This window comes from Budorcas taxicolor, chromosome 2, assembly GCF_023091745.1.
Source record: "Budorcas taxicolor isolate Tak-1 chromosome 2, Takin1.1, whole genome shotgun sequence".
NCBI classification, from domain to species: Eukaryota; Metazoa; Chordata; class Mammalia; order Artiodactyla; family Bovidae; genus Budorcas; species Budorcas taxicolor.
The window spans coordinates 133,722,617-133,739,641 of NC_068911.1; the positions used below are offsets into that span (position 1 = coordinate 133,722,617).

The 17,025-nt window shown below is 41.9% G+C and overlaps 1 protein-coding gene and 1 pseudogene across 1 annotated transcript in view; one reads left to right on the forward strand and one right to left on the reverse strand.

Moving 5' to 3' along the window:
* Window positions 1-270: 270 nt before the first annotated feature.
* Window positions 271-17,025, forward strand: part of LOC128064585 (aldehyde oxidase 4-like) — a 68,304-nt gene continuing 51,549 nt past the window's right edge. The window contains exons 1-6 of the mRNA XM_052657403.1: window positions 271-324; window positions 2,472-2,529; window positions 6,814-6,910; window positions 9,399-9,507; window positions 13,276-13,402; window positions 16,618-16,679. Coding sequence (XP_052513363.1) covers window positions 271-324; window positions 2,472-2,529; window positions 6,814-6,910; window positions 9,399-9,507; window positions 13,276-13,402; window positions 16,618-16,679 — 507 coding nt within the window. The remainder of the gene's footprint in view (window positions 325-2,471; window positions 2,530-6,813; window positions 6,911-9,398; window positions 9,508-13,275; window positions 13,403-16,617; window positions 16,680-17,025) is intronic.
* Window positions 705-2,613, reverse strand: LOC128064593 (biogenesis of lysosome-related organelles complex 1 subunit 1-like; annotated as a pseudogene).

Sequence of the window (17,025 nt, forward strand, 5' to 3'; positions counted from 1 at the left end):
CCAGTCTTGGATTCCAACGGGGACTGGTAAAATCACTGACCTGACTGACATGGGAAGGGAGGGGAAGGGCGCGCTCGTGGGCTGGGCGGGCCGGGAGCTCTGGTTGGTGCTTCACGTCCGCTAGTGTGGCTATAAGTCACCTCTTCTCTTCCTGCTTTGGCAGCTCGGGCTTCCCCAAGGCTGATAAGCATCCAGGTTTTTGCCCTAACATATCTGCTTTCCAAGAAAAAAATAACCCTCTATCTTGGTGAAGGTATTTTTTCTGGCATAATGCCTTCTCTTTCCAATTCTGATGAGTTGATTTTTTTTGTGAATGGAAGAAAGGTAAGTTTATGATATGATTAATATGAATTTTCATATGTCAGAGATGAAAACCAAGCTGATTTTCTTTCACTGATACTGTTTCTTATTTACTTAAACTCTTTTTCTGTCTTTTTCAAGTCATATGTAGTAGTATGAACTTGCCCATGGGTTGTTAGTTTAGGGTTTACTGTGAAATTATTAAAGCTTGGGAGTGTTAGTTTGCTCTCTTCTTTTGGAATCAATAAGGTACTCTCATTTTTATTTGTTAAATTACAATGGTAGTGAATTCTGACCCAGGCATTAAAAACTATGTCATCCTCCCATTACATGGATGTTAGCTCTGGTTGAGTTTAGCAATGCTATTTTATTTTATTTTTTTACTTTGGAGGCTTGTGTTTTATTCATGGGCTATCAGCCTCCCTCCTGCCCACCTGGGGCAGGAAGGAGGAGTGGGGGAAGGGAGGGCAACTGGGCCGGGAGGGCAACTGGGCCAGGTGGGGCCCGACTGCTGCTGCCCTTTGTAGATGTACTTCAGCGTGGTGGTGATGCTGCACATGTCCAGCTCGATTTTCTGAGCCCAGTTCTGCACATCCCAGATTTCCTTGAGTGCCCGGTTGAAGTTCTCCACCATCCCAATCCACTGACCTGTCTGCTCGGCAGACTGGGCAGCCTGAATCTGTAGGCTCTTCACCTTGTGGTCCAGCTTTCTCTGGCTCCTGTTGGCCTGGGCCACACCCACATTGAGGTGATCCACCGAAACTTCTGCCAAGCAGGTGGCTGGAGTGATGGCCTCTAGCCTCTCCTGCTGCAGCTTTTTCCGTTCATTCTGCTTGGCCTGGTGTTCTTTCAGCAGATGGGACAGCATGGTCATGGTGGGCTGGGGGTAGGGCACATCCGGCCCCCTCCCAACAACACTGTTTTAATAGAAGGAGTATATGACATTGAGGAAAATAATAGCAAAGGAGGATTTTATTTTGCCCTAATAAATACTTTCAGGCTGATCCATGAACCTTGAGGCTAAAGCGTCCTGGCCTGCTACTTTGGGCCTGGAGCAATATCTTGAATGAAGACACTAAATCAAGTGCAGCATTGATCCAGCGATTAGAATGGTTGAGAAACATTGACCTGGAATGTTGCCTCAGGAACATCGATGTCTTTATAGCACAGAATAGTGTCAGCAGGCTGTGCCCGCTCAATGTAGGGGCACACAGGAGGAAGGGAAGGTGGCTTGCAGGCCACCACTCCTGACCCCCATCTTGCTTCCACCTTGGAAATAATTTCCGTAGCCACACAGGTAAGGTGTTAAAGCGGTCTAGGTGTAATGCTTTGCTTCTGCGATGACATTTCGCTCAGCCTGCTCTGCACGCCGAGATTCCGAGAGGGGAGCACGGAGCTCATCTCTGGCTGAGTGAATCTTCTCAGGACTCAAAAGGAGACTTGAAAATAGGAAGCAGTTATGAAAATAATGTGGTTTGTTACTTTTTCTGGGGTGATCAAAAACACTTTTGGTGGAATAAGGTCCTGTGTCTCTAGTCTCAGTGTTGCGCCCCTTCCTGATGGGTTTCGCTCCAATTCTCCTCTCTAATCTTGCCCGACTGTACCCAGCAGAGATGCTGCCTGAGTCAGGGATGACAGATGACTTTATCTCCTGTGCAGGCTTCGATCTATTGGGAGTAGCAGCCTGGAGCGCCACGTGACAGGCAGAAGGGAGATTCCTGTTCCCTTAAGCTCTTCCTTCACCCAGGCACCTCCGTTTCAGTGGGCAAGGGGAGCTGGTGGGGACAGAAGAGGCTCCCTCATGACATACTCTCCCACAACTCCTTTAGGGAATCTTCTCTGGCTAAGCTTTTTCATGACTTCATGTGGCTGAGTTATCTTGAGTCAGTTTTGGAATCTGTTTCCCCATCTGGATCCTTTCCAAGTAACTCTAAGGAAAAAATAATCCAGAGTTTACAGTTGTCACATATATGAGAAAGTTCAGAGACATTGAAACAGCCTTCCATTATTTCTCCAGAATTCTAGTTCCAGTGTTAGAAAAGGCTTCTTTTGTTGTTTTTGGTCCTTGTGAAGCCAACACCTTTCAAAAACATGCCCCCAAAACAACAGATAGGATTGCCATAACATGCTGGTATTATCTTCCTAAAATCTCTTCTTATTTCACAATGTAGGTCATAGAGAAGAATGCTGATCCTGAAGTAAATCTACTATTCTACTTGAGGAAAATCCGTATCCTTTTATTTTACTGTAATTAATCTGGCTTTGGTGGTAAAAAGAAAACATGCTAAGACTTCTAAAGGAAGTCATTCTTCCTTTTGTATTTGCTCTAGATAAATAAACTTGTGTTCAATTTGCACAGTCTAGTTGGAGTTCACAGAATGCATTTAAAAGTGACAGATATGTGCTATATTTGTTGTATTTTTTGCCTGGGCAAAACCAAAATGATCATCCAGTGAACCGTGAGTGTGCTAACTTTGGAAATAACTTTTTGACTTTTGACCCCCACGGTCACCTTGATGATGGTTTTATATTCAGCAGTGTGAATGTGAAAATGTCGAGCCAGGAACTTCCCCAGTGGTCCAGTGATTAAGACTTCCATGTCTGGGGTCATGGGTTCAATCCCTGGTTGGGGAATTAAAACCCAACATGGCAGGCCAACCAAAAGATTAAATATGTCCAGCCACTTGCTCAAGGGTACATCCCACTGACAAAGACAATATGTGTACCTTCCCACAAGGGCATTTCATTGACTTGTCATCTATACCTTTTGATAATCCTTATCAGAGAAAACAAGGTTTTACAAGCATATTTCAAAATCCCTTTGTATAACTAATGCACTCCAGCTCTTCACTTTTGATCTGGACCCTTTTTCACATCTCTCTCCTCCTGTACCTTCAGTAAATATTCAAAAAGAATTTCTTGGGCTTGAGTGTAACTGTAAAAGCACAAGAGAGTGACCGTGGCAGTAGTTACACAGATCTATGAGATACAATTGCATAGAGCTGAGTATACCACACAGTAGGAGAACATGCATAAGCGATAAAATCTGAAGAAACTCTAGCTTCTGGTATCAGTTTTTGGTACGATTCCTATGTCAGTTTCCCGGTTTTGGTATTACACTGTAGTTCTGTGGAATGTCAGCATTGGGGGAAACTAGGGAACAGGTCCATAGGGCAATCTGTACTATTTTTGCAACTTCTAATGAGACTACAATTGTTTCAAAATAATTTGGAGATTTTGAGGGGGAGTTTCCTGGCGTCTGGTGGTTAGGATTCCGAGCTTTCACTGACATAACCTGGGTTCAATCCCTTGTCATGGAACTGAGATCCTGCAAGCCATATGGCCAAAAGATGAATCAACAAATAATAAGTGAAAAATAAGTATACTTATTCAGTGTCTACTAAGAACCAGGCACTGTATTAAGCTCTGAGGAATCGGTGGTGTGCCAGACAATCCTCTCTCCAGAATCTTCGTTTCCTTCTGCTTCTGGCTCTTGGCCTCCCAACATGCACATCTAAAAACATGAGGCATGACTTCCTTTCTCCCTGATCTTTCCTTGCCAGACTTATCTAATAACTGTGTGTACCTAATGTCTCATTTCTCTGCTGACTCCATCTCTCACTATTTAACATTTCAATCTGGTTTCCTACCCCCATTATTCTACTACTCTAGCCAGTACTGCCCCGCAGCGTCCCCGTTGCACTCACTATTCAGGGAATTGGGATTACAGTTGAAACAGAACAAAAAAACCAAACAGGCCAAATTCTTCCTGCTTGGTTTTGCCACCTCCCACTTACCCAGCTTTAAAATCTGTGTTAGTCAGCATACCCTATCACTTCTCTTTTCTTACCTTTCTACATCTGTGCCACACTTTACCATGCTTTCTCTAGACTCCCAAAATGAAGAAACTCTATATTAGGAACAAGCTGAAAATTCATGGGCTCCCAGGTAAGCAAGGCTGATAGAGCCCCAGACAGAATCAGCCCCAGACTCCCATTTCCCTAGTGGCTCACGCAGTAAAGAGTCTGCTTGCAGTGCAGGAGAACTGGGTTTGATCCCTGGGTCGGGAAGATCCCCTGGAGAAGGAAATGGCAACTCACCTACGCAGCCCAGACCTGCTGGGGTGCAACCTCTCCTTCTACATGACAGATCCTGGCCTGCTGTTAAGCAATCTGACCTGTAAAAACAAGATACTGCACCAGCAAGAGGTGATGTCCCACAGCTACACAGATTAAAGAGGATGTGTCATTAGGGAGGTGATTTAATGCAACTGTGAGATCCTGGCTCCAGGATAAAACTGGAGAAACGGGATGGGTCAGGCCTCCTAAACGCTTGTCCTCATTTTCCCTCACTCTTCACATACCCAGCCCTATCACTTCTTGCAGTTCTCGAAACAACTCTTCATTCAGTAAATGAATTTTACCAAGCGCCACGTGTGCAGAAGTAAGCTAGAAGACACAGCCTCTGCCCTCAATCTAGTGAATGAAGAGACAGATAGCGGGTGTGATGAGTGCCGTGTTGCGGGAACATGGACAGGGCACTCCCACCCAGCTTGAGGAAGGAAGGGAAGAGAGAAGGGTTGTAGGAGTTGCTGGGAAAGGGGAATTCTTGGGGAAAAGGGTATTCTTGTTGGTGGTGTGTAGGGGATGGGGTGGTGCAGAGGCAAGAGAATATATTGCTTTAGAGGAACTGAAAGCAGTTTATTCCAATGGATGTAAAGCTTTTGGGGGTGGGGGTGGGAGGGTATAGCAAGAGATGAATGAGGAGTGAGATCCTTGAGGCAAAGAGTCAAGTTTGGCATGCAAGACACACTCACTCACTGATGAATGACCAGAGGTCAGTGGAAATTCCAGGGTCAACTGCACATGCTGGCCATGAGCATTTAGTCTCAGGGTAACTTCTGTATATGCCCATAGTGCTGTGTATCTTGGGGCCCTGAGAAAGCTCTTTTCTTAAAGGACCAAAAAATAAACTTCTGATATATTATTTTTTGTATTTGACTTATGTAGGCTTGTCAGCTTTAGCATATAGAAATATAGTATGCCCAGGTAAATTTGAATTTGAATGCATGGGACATACTTACACTAAAATATAATTCATTTTTTATCTGAAATTCAGATTTAACTGGGTGTCCTGTATTTTGTCTGGTCACCCTACCTAGCGAAGAGCTTTAGGATGAGTCAACAGAACATGGAGGAAACTGCCTGAATCAGGTACTTCTGGTGGGACTGGAGGAAGGAGGCATCAAACTACTTGCCTGGTAACCAGAGGGCAAAGCAGCTGGTTGAATCAACCTTTCACTTTTCACTCAAGGCAATGTTAAAACAAGAAGCAGAGAGCTGCTTTAAGGTCTGACAGAGTGAACAGTCAAAATTTGACTCTTCTTTGAGTCAGGCGGCTCCTGGATTCCTTTGCTTGAAAATGTCAGGTCACCAAAGGCAAAGAGAAGGGGTTTCTCTGACTTTTTCCTTCAGGTCAATGGTACACTCTCACTAAGGCATCACCCACGTGACTCTGCCTGAAGAAAGCAAGCTTGGCTTGCCTGAGTGGGCTCAGATGAGGGAACAGAGGAAGCGGGGTGCCACTCCCTCTGAACCTCTGCAGAGAATCTCAGCTTCCCACTCTACGGTGTCCTGACCTGTTATTACCTCTTCATGGGCAGCAATTTCTAAGATGAAATTATTCTCAGCCTCCACCCAAGCCAATTATAATCTGCACCCACCATGAAATCTTTCTTAAACCTCACCCAGAGAGGTCCCAAGCAAATCCTAGTAGACTGTAATAGCACCTGAAGCAGAGGGATTACATACATTGTTTGTTTTTTCTTTGTGGAAACATGCCAGTGTCTTACAGGGAAGAGGTACACAGAGATTGTTGATATTACTGGTTCAGGAACCAAGTTATCAATTCATATTCTCTAATCTTGTAATCCTATAAGAAAATAAAAACATTGCATTGCTAAACCAGGAAAAGTTAAGCTTCCTGATGGGGGGTTCTAAGTTTTACATCTGCACCACCTCCCAGCACCTCCACAGCAATAACATAACACGAATGTAGAATCCATTGTCCCCAACTCTGAATTCAACAGGCTTTTCCCTGTTCATGTGGATGCAGACTCTGATCTAACTGGCATGAGGCTCTTTGTAGTCTTCATGCGTCCCACTCAGTGTGAATATCCAGAGGACTCACTTCAGAAGCATGAGCTTTTGATTACAAGGTGCTGCCCTTGCCCCACTGGAGAGCTACCATACTGTCTTTCTAAAATCCAGAAAATGCCGCATTCACAAATGCATCAGGGATTTCAGATAAAGCCCTGTGATGTGGGTGTGTAGGGATATCTTCTCACCTTTCATCAATTAGCTCACTTATATGCAAAAAGTGGAACAGCTCTTTTAAGCAGGAAATCTTAGGAGACTCCAGAAAACGACTCACTTGTTACGAGTATCTGAGGAAGAAAAGTATAGAAAGCAAAGGAGCCTGGGTCCCTCTTTTCCTTGACCCCCTTCCTTCCAGTCCACCTCACTGGCAGCAAATACGGCTGTGGGAGTGGAGGCTGCGGTGCCTGCACTGTCATGATGTCCAGATACGACCCGAAGACCAAGAAGATCCAGTATCCTTTGCATTGGCCCAAGCACTTCTGGAAAGAATGCAGAACCTCCACTTTCTGCCCCTGTGTCCCCCCTCCTCTCTCCAGGTGTCCACTGCACTCACACGGCCTCTGGACCTGCTCTCCTGTGACTTCCCATGCTCCAGATCTTTCCTATGGACTTTCTTCCCATCAGGGTATATCTGTCCTGCGTTCCAGTCTCTCAGGGCCACTCTGTCTTGCTATACAGATATTTGCTTTGCTTTTGAGCAGATCTCAGACTGAGGGCCAGGGAAGAATGGGTTTACACACAAAGAAGTGGTGCCTTGTCCTGGCAGAAGATTTAGGTTAACATACACTAGAAGAGTTATTCCCCTGAAGGGCTGAGTGAGACCTCCCATCATGCTATGTGACTGAGCCAACGTCACCTTGACCTAAAATGTAAATTTGCTCCAGGATTGCATGTGGTAGGAGAGTTGTCAAGCATGATTTCAAAGTTTTTTGTCTTAAGTCTCTGGGTTATGCTGTTAACAAATTAGGAAGAGGAGAAGCAAAGGAAAGGAAAGGGGTAAGTTTAGTTTTGGATGAATCGCATTGCAATTACTATGGGACATGCAAGAAGGATTGCCCACAGGTATCTACATAGACAGGTCCATTACTCAGAGGAGAGGTCTCATCTGGAGCTAGTTTATTGGAAGTTATCAACATAGATACTAACAATGACAATAGAAATAGCTAATGTTTATTGAATGCTAGGCACTGTTCAAAATAGTTTACTTCATGTTATCATATTTGGCCCCCAAAACAATTTTGAGATAGGCTCGACTGTCACTCATATTGAAAAAAGAGGAAATGGAGGCAAACAGGGTTAACTAACTTGTCAAGGTTATGAGGGCCTATTAGTGGTAAAAGCAAGTTTTCAACCCTGGTCATTTAGAATGTAGTGGGAATCACAGGAGAGCTTCCAAGTTCAGGACACTGCAGAACAAGAGACAGGGAGATGGGCAAAGAAAGACACCCCCCAAAGGAGACCAAGAGGGAGTAGCCAGGGATGAAGGAGGAGCATCCAGAAGAGAAAGTTCCAAGGTGGTAGAAGTGCAATAGTATGAAACACCAGGACATGGCTCAGAGCCATTAGATTGCTCCCAGAGCACCGTCAGCAGACTTGTGGGGCTGGAAGATGAGGTACAGATACGTAGGAGTGGCTGGAGGGCCAGGAAGGCATGGATAGCTTTTGAAGAAACTTGACTAAGAGGGGGAGAAAGATGGGCTGGAGAGAGACATTGGCCTGGGGATTTATTTTTAGCCCAAAAAAACACTTTAACTTCTAAATTCAAGGGAATGTAGAGGAATGAGACCCTAGAAAGGAAGAGGTTAGAAAGGCAATTAATAATGAAGCAAGTCCTTGGGAAGACAAGAATAGAAGGGATTCAGGGCACAGGGGAGGAGGAGGGGTGGGGTGTCCTCACCCTCCAGGCCTGGACTCGGGGTGAGGCTGACTGCAGCTAGAGATGAGTAGGGGTGGGCTGGGCAGTGACAGGAGAATATGCCTCTATTTCCTGGATGAGGCATAAGGCTAAGACAAGAAAGCAACAAGCCCTGGAAAAGTTGAGAGAAAAGGAAGAGGGAGATAACATTAAGAGAAAGTAAACTTAATGGAGGAGGGCAGCTGGAGAACAATAACAACAACAAAAAAATGCACAGTAACCCAAGGTTCACTCTTGCTCTGTACACCAAGCACTCTTCTGAGAGACTAAACTGAATTAATGAAGCCTAGACCCCATTCCCAACCAGTGAGATGAGAATCTGATGTAACCACATCTGCTGTGTCAATAATACAGACTCTATTGTGAGAGAGATGGTCAAGACAGGGGCATGAACCCATGGCTTACATACTTGCCCATACACTGGGATCAGCTGAGGAGCTTTGAAAAGTGATGGAGTGATTACATCCCAAAGATTCTGGTTTAATTGCTAGCCTTGGACTTCCCTGGCAGTCCAGTGGTTAAGACTCTGTGCTTCCAATGTAGGGGGTCCAGGTTCGATCCCTAGCCAGGGAACTAAGATCCCACACACTGTGTGGCATGACCAAAAACTAATAATAATAATTAGGCTAGCATGCAACCAGAGTTTTTGTATTTTTAGAAACTTCCCACAGCTGAGAATCACTGGGGTAAATTATCCCAAGATGGTTTACGTGAGTCAATATATCATTTTATGAAGAGAAAAAGCCTTTTTTCTCTGAATGAGAAAAATAAACAGAGAATGAGGGTCTCTTGGAGGTTCTACACAAAACTCATTTTTCTTTTTTTCCATTTCTCTCTACCATTCTACTCCAGCCATGTGTTAAGTCCTTTCTTGAACACTTCCAAAAAGTTATGGTTTTTTTTCTAGTGTTCTCTGTGTTCTCAGGGAAATATAGTCTCAAGACCCTTTCTAGAAATAACTCCCTGAATTATGTTACCCACTCCAGGTGATTCCAATGTGTTCTCTTTACAAAATCCCATCACAGCCATTATCCAGTTACAGCCTGCCTAGTGCCCATCTGCTCTCTGTATGGGGCTGCTGTCACCACTGTGGAAGGTGTAGGAAGCATTAAAACCAGGATTCACCCCGTGCAGGTAAGAGTACAATGTGGCGGGGACCCAGTGCTGGTATCGGCACCCTCCATAATCTAATGGACTCCAGTTAGGTCATCAATTTTGAGATTTTTTGTATGTGTGCTTTTAAATTCTCATTTTGTGGGATTTAGTGCTTCATAGCTAGGGATCTTTCCAGAGCTTGGTGTATAGGGACTTCCCTGGTGGGCCAGTGGTTAAGATTCTGTACTCTTCCACTGCAGGGGACACAGGTTCCATCCCTGGTGGGGGAACTAAGATCCCAAAATAAAATGCCAAAAATAAAATTAAATTTAAAAAAAGAGAGATTTGTGTATAAACCAAGATTTCTTCATCTTCATAATTTTAATATATCTTAACTTCTCACTCTCATCTTGCCCTAAACTAAAACAAGGACAGCCCAGTCTGATAAGAGAAGAAAATGAGATAGGAGACTAGAAGTTTATAGAAGATACTACTTGTCTACCACATTTCAAAATTACTAAACTGTGAATAAGAAGCTAACCTTGTTTACAAATACTCCTGAAATGTCTCATGAGAAGCTGAACACCCTGACGAAGTATTTATTGATACTAATGTTCAGAGGACTTTTTAAAAGAAACTGCAATATTACTTCTATGTGCTATTGAACAAGAGTTTCTTCGGAGGTTAAGTTTTAAAAGCAGGGTGTAGAAAGAAAATTATGGATTGCCATAATCTCCTTGGAAATTTCTTCCCCTAGAAGGTTGTGTTAGAACATGGAGGCTCAGAGATTCCTCTGTTGATATGTTGCATTTATGAGCACTTTTGGTAGTGCTTGTCTTTCAACTGTAAACTTAATGACTTTTTGATCTTATTAAGCTCTTACTGCACACTTGGCTCACCATCTTAACAGTTATGGAAGCAACCTAATGCTGCAGCTTATCAGATTTCTTCCTCCCAAATTCTGACAATACGTGATAGTTCAGTAGTGTCCCAAACAGGCTTTTCCTGGCATGTGAGAGTCGCTTCTCTTGTGTTGTTGGAAGAGGGTATTTACTATGACCAGTGCATTCTCTTGGCAAAACTCTATTAGCCTTTGTCCTGCTTCTTTCTGTACTCCAAGGCCAAATTTGCCTGTTACTCCAGGTGTTTCCTGACTTCCTACTTTTGCATTCCAGTCCCCTATAATGAAAAGGACATCTTTTGGGGTTGTTCTAAAAGGTCTTGTAGGTCTTCATAGAACAGTTCAACTTCAGCTTCTTCAGCATTACTGGTCAGGGCATAGACTTGGATTACTGCTGGGAAAGATCAAGGGCAGGAGGAGACGCCGACGACAGAGGATGAGATGGCTGGATGGCATCACCGACTCAATGGACATAAGTTTGGGTAATCTCCGGGAGTTGGTGATGGACAGCGAGGCCTGGCGTGCTGAGGTTCATGGGGTCGCAAAGAGTCGGACACAGCTGAGTGACTGAACTGAACTGAACTGAGAGCCACTTGGTAAATGTTAGGGATTTTGTGAGCCAAGCTTTAAGCACAGCTGTTACTAAAAACTAAACTATACAAACTTAAAAGTAGGTAAATGATATTAAAAACAAAGTTAATAAATAGTAACTTTCACTGTATCCCAATTATTTCACTACATTTTTCTATCACCTATGCTTTTGAGGCCATTTATGTCTATTGTAGCTACACAGTGGAAGTACCTTGTAAATGTATCCACATTCAATGACATCACATCAGAAGTTTAACCTCAGCCTCCATGGAAATATTTATATTACCAAAAATAGTAGAAGCTACAAATAAGGACTGTCTTCCCAGAGATCCTGTTGTTAAATATTTACCAGAACATGTGCTGTGTCTGTCTGTATGACATGTCTGAAACAACTTGCCTTCTAGCAGTAAACCCAACACAGCCATATTTTCCTCTAGCACTAGAACAATGTATTTCCTTTCAGTTGAACACTAGATGAAGTATCTGACTTCCATCTTAAGGGTCATGCTGTTGGGAAAATGTTTATTTAAAAACATTTGAATCACATTCAGGCCAGCGAACTGAGTATCCTCAACTCATTGAGAAAGACATGGGACAGAGACACAGAGTGGGACCCACAGAGTCATGTTTCCCATCCGTTCATGGATTGGGTCTTTGTATAGAATGGACAAAGTAAATTGTCATTTCTCATTCTATTTCTATTTTGCACTCTATTTTATTGTTTTGTTATATTTCAATGCATAAAGTTGAAACTGCATAACTTAAGTATGTAAATGGCACAACACTTCTAAATTATACTTCACAATTTTCAAAGCATGTATATGCTGTTGCTAAGTCACTTCAGTCGTGTGCGACTCTGTGTGACCCCGTAGACAGCAGCCCACCAGGCTCCCCCCTCCCTGGGATTCTCCAGACAAGAACACTGGAGTGGGTTGCCATCTCCTTCTCCAATGCATGAAAGTGAGACGTGAAAAGGAAGTCACTCAGTCGTGTCCAACTCTTAGCGACCCCATGGACTGCAGCCCACCAGGTTCCTCCATCCATGGGATTTTTCAGGCAAGAGTACTGGAGTGGGGTGCCATCGTATATAGATTGTCATTTAATCCATAAAACATTATAGAATATAAATGAAGAAGAAGATAAAATTTACTTGCCAGAGACTGTTAAATGATTTGTGTATGCTCATTCACTTATTCTCAGTTATCTTGTGCCATAGATACCATCATTATTCTAATTTTAAAGATGGGAATAACTTGTGGACACAGGGTGGGAAGGAGAGGGTGGGATGAATTGAGAGAATATTATTGACATTATACACTACCATGTGTAAAATGGAGCTTCCTGGGTGGCTCAGCAGTGAAGAATCTGCCTGCAATGCAGGAGACACAGGTTCAGTCCTTGGGTCAGGAAGATCCCCTGGAAAAGGAAATGGCAGGCTCCTCTGTCCACGGGATTACAAAAGAGCTGGACATGATTTAGCAACTAAAACGACAATGTGTGAAGTAAATAGCTAGTGGGGAGCTGCTGTATAACACAGGGAGCTCAGCTGGGTCTCTGTGGTGACCTGGAGTGATGGAATGTGTGGTGGGTTGGGAGAGAGGCTCAAGAAGGAGGGGACATATGTATACTGATTTACGTTGTTGCACAGCACAAACTATCAATAACACAGCATTGTAAAGCAGTACATTGTTGTTCAGTCACTAAGCTGTGTCTAACTCTTTTGCTACCCCATGGACTGCAGCGCCCCAGGCTCCTCTGGCCATGAGATTTCCCAGCCAAGGATACTGGAGTGAGTTGCCATTTCCTTCTCCAGGGAATCTTCCTGACCCAAGGATCAAAATGCATCTCCTGCATTGACAGGCAGATTCTTTACCACTGAGCCACCAAGGAAGCCCCCAAAGCAATTATACTTCAATTTTTAAAAAAATTCCTTTTAAAAGGAAGTGAAAAAGATGAAGAAAGAAGTCAAATAAATCATCCAGGGACCCACAATTAATGAATACAGGAAGGACCAAAACCCACATGAACATGACTTCAAAGCATTTTACTCGTTACTTTAACTATATTCTTATTTCACAGGTAAAGAAACCAGAGAGTCTGTGGAGTAAAGTGACTTAATACATGCCAATAGTATTTTCTTGAGTGGGTAGGGGGAAACATATGATTTCAAGAAATAGAAATATTCTTCCAGAATGACATTTTCCACTCTGCAGTTATTTCTAGAAAATTAAATATATAAGCTTTGCTCCTATCTGGTATACAAGGGAGGGAAGTAAGAGGTTTAGAGTAGAAGTAATGTACCATTTTTCCCCCAGGAAAGACTTGCCAAGTGTCATGGGACACAGTGTGGCTTCTGCAGCCCGGGAATGGTGATGTCCATCTACACACTGCTGAGGAACCACCCGGAGCCCACCCCTGAGCAGATAACCGAAGCTCTTGGAGGTGAGGCTTCTTAGCCCTCCGCAGGCAGGACTTCCAGAGGGAGGTGCCCAAGGAAGGAGGGAAGAAGGCCCCAGGTGGTGGAGAGAAGCTGTAGCGCAAATTTGGGGTTCCAGGCACCTGGTCAACAAGTAGCCCCATTAGCCCTCACCTTGACATCAGTCCTCTCTAGGAAGGGCTGCCCTCATTGCTTAGCATTGGTGCCAAGAATTGGGGCAATATTGTTTCATTACAAACCTTTCTCCTTTAATGGAGCCTGTAGTCACTCTGCAAAAGCATTCAAATCTGCTGTTTCTAACATTTTTAATACAATAGTTTCCAAATGTGGAAATCTGGGTAGTGTACAAGAATGAGATTTTTTGGTTTATTTTTAAATCAATCTGTTAAAATCATTCATTAACTCTACTTACTAAAATTAATTTTACAAAGAGAATAGATTTCAGAAATTTTACCTTTTCTGTTCTGGTTGGGTTCATTACAAGATCTAGAAGCCCATAAACAGGAATTAGTTATTACAGATAAGCTTGGTAAGCAACTCAATCTCCTATGACAAAATAGCTATCGAATTTAAGTGAACAGACATGATTTACTACCCCAAAAAAGCATTTTATCAAATATAGTTTCAATAAACATACTAGGTTCAAGGTAAGCAGTTACTAGTTCTTTGAAGAAAGCTGTGGAAGCAAACTTCTAAACGTTATAAGAAAACTCTTTATCCCTTTCAGTAAACAAACCTACACAAAAATTCAGTTTTATGATGAAAAGATACATACTAAAACAAAGTAAAATTTCAACTTAAGTTGTATGGTATCTAGAATATAAATATTCACTAATATTTTCCCTTATCTCTCATCAACTTCTACATTCAACATTTTTCAGTTTCTCATTAAGTATTATAAGAATTTTGGCCAATGGTTTCAATTATAATTTTAACTAAACCTGAATAAATTTGAATAACAGATGATCTTCGTTTTATAAAATAACCTACACTAATGAGATATTTAGAGCTTTAAACAGTAAAGGTCTTGTGATTTGCCTTACTTTTTGTATGTTTCTTTGAATATGCACAGACAGTCTTATAAACATGAATTATTTCCTCACAGATTCTATGCCTCAGTTCAGTTCAGTTCAGTCGCTCAGTCGTGTCCTATATAACTCACTTAACCACCAGGAGATGGCATTGTAAAGTTTGGCTAAATTATAAAGATAACTTTATTCTAGGTGTGGATAACTTTGAGAGTAATTTTGTTTCACACTTCATTTACTTGATCTCTTTCTAGAATTATAAATGCTAGGCACACTGATAACCTTTATGTTCATATTTTAAGAAAACTGATCAAATAAAAACTCAAAAGGAATGCAATTAGACATGACACATACCTTCTATAATGATCAGCTGATACAAATGACCACTTCATTTAATCTTGTTTTTTCTTCAAGACTAAGAAAAGAAATATTTTGAATTTCCATATTTTTCTCCCTTAGAATCAGAAAATTTTCTGTAATGGGTGCTATTAGTTTCCCTTAGTGGGCTTTTACTAGCGCATCTGATTATGTGGCAAACAAAACTAAAAGCTTTGATATAGCTCTCTCTAGCTTTTGGAGAAGGCAATGGCACCCCACTCTGGAAAATCCCATGGACGGAGGAGCCGGTAGGCTGCAGTCCATGGGACTGCTAAAGGTTGGACACTACTGAGCGACTTCCCTTTCACTTTTCACTTTCATGAATTGGAGAAGAAAATGGCAACCCACTCCAGTGTTCTTAGCTGGAGAATCCCAGGGACAGAGGAGCCTGGTGGGCTGCCATCTATGGGGTCACACAGAGTTGGACACGACTGAAGTGACTTAGCAGCAGAAGCTTTTAATGCTTTCTCACTGTTTATCAATGAGAAATTGTCCTTTCACTCTTAAATAGTTCAATTTCATCCCCTATAGGTATGTTCTAGGTATTTCAACTCCTTTTTTCTATGCCAAAGAGAGGTTTGTAACTCACAAACTCCTGTATTCTTTCTTCTTAGCAAAAAGAAAGATAAAATATGGAATCTAAATCCATCCTTGTGCATGTAGTTTCTTTCTAAACAATTCCTGCTCAAATAAAAAAAGAGAAGTAAACCTATTATCCAGTTTTTCCACGTGACTCACTGGCAACAAGTTTCCAAATAACACTTTGCTTCTAGCTAACTAAACCTGCCCAGTTCACATACATACATTGCTTCTGAAATTTTTAAACTATATTTGAACATAATAATCTTAAATTTATTTCTAACATAAAAATGATGTATTTCTATTATGAAAAATGAAAAAAAAGAAAAGATAAGGGAAAAACTCATTTATATTTCTGCTCCTAGAAGACAACCACAGTCAAGATGCTTCTCTTTCAGTCTCTTCTGTACATAGTTTTTGTAGGCTTATTTTAAATACTTGTGACTATTATGTATGCAATTGCATATTACATATACAATTTTTAACTATACAACATAAGAATTTTCCCATATTACTAAAACCTCTTTATAAATATCATTTATACTGGCTTCAAAATTTGAATATACTTTTTTTAAAGGACAGTGGTTTCATCTCCGTTTCTACCATATTTTGAAGTGACTAATTAAAACAATACCTGCTACTTATTGAACATCTACTTCGCTATACTGGGAGGATTCAAGAACATCTAAGGCTGTCTTTGCTTTCTCCATGAGCTTAAGAGCCAATGAAGGAAATGAAGCATGCACGTAAATGACCCTGCTCAACCATGGTCAGCAATAGATCTGCGGGAGGGTCCAGACAATGAGTGTACGGCTCTGGCTGGGGTGTTAGAGCAGACTCCATGGAGGAGGGGGGCTCTGGCCCTGATAAATGGACACACTCTCCCCAAGAGGACATTTGAGGCAGAAGAGATTACATGAGAGAAGCTTAACAAAGGGGCCCGTGTGAGATGTTATGGGGGACAGTGGTCACATGTTACATGAGTTAGGGCAGGGGTGGGAAATAATGTCGGAGAAGGGAAAAAACTATAGAGATCTCTGTGATATTTCAGGATAAAACTGTAATCACAAGTGTATTCTAGTTTTGAAGGGCATTTCTGTTTCAAAGAGCCATTTTGTTGGTTTGAGAAACAGAAAGTAAAACCTGAAAAACTACTAGTATAGCTATTCCACTGAAAAAAAGCACAACTATGCAATATATCTCTATCATTCCTTAAACATCAATTTCTCCTTCAGGTAATTTGTGCCGCTGTACTGGATACCGACCAATTGTAGAAAGTGGAAAAACTTTCTGTGCGGTAAGTTATGATAAAAAATATCTTTTCAGTTGATTTAACATATTAAGAAACCTTTGTGTAAAACCGTCTATTGCATTCAGTTATCTCTAAAATGTTGTGCTTTCTATCCACTGAAAGTTGTTAAATGCCACTATTGTTGTTTTTAAAAATGCATCTTTAATATCTATCTTGTTTACAGCCCTAAATTAGGCACTGTCTTTAGAAGTATGTGGTCCATGACTTCAAGAATTGCAAAGCCTATAGAAGAAAATTAAATATATATATTAAAAAACAATAAACACATAGTTGAAAAGCAAGATATTAAAAGCTCAATATATCCTCTCTAACGGGCTTCCCAGGTGGCACA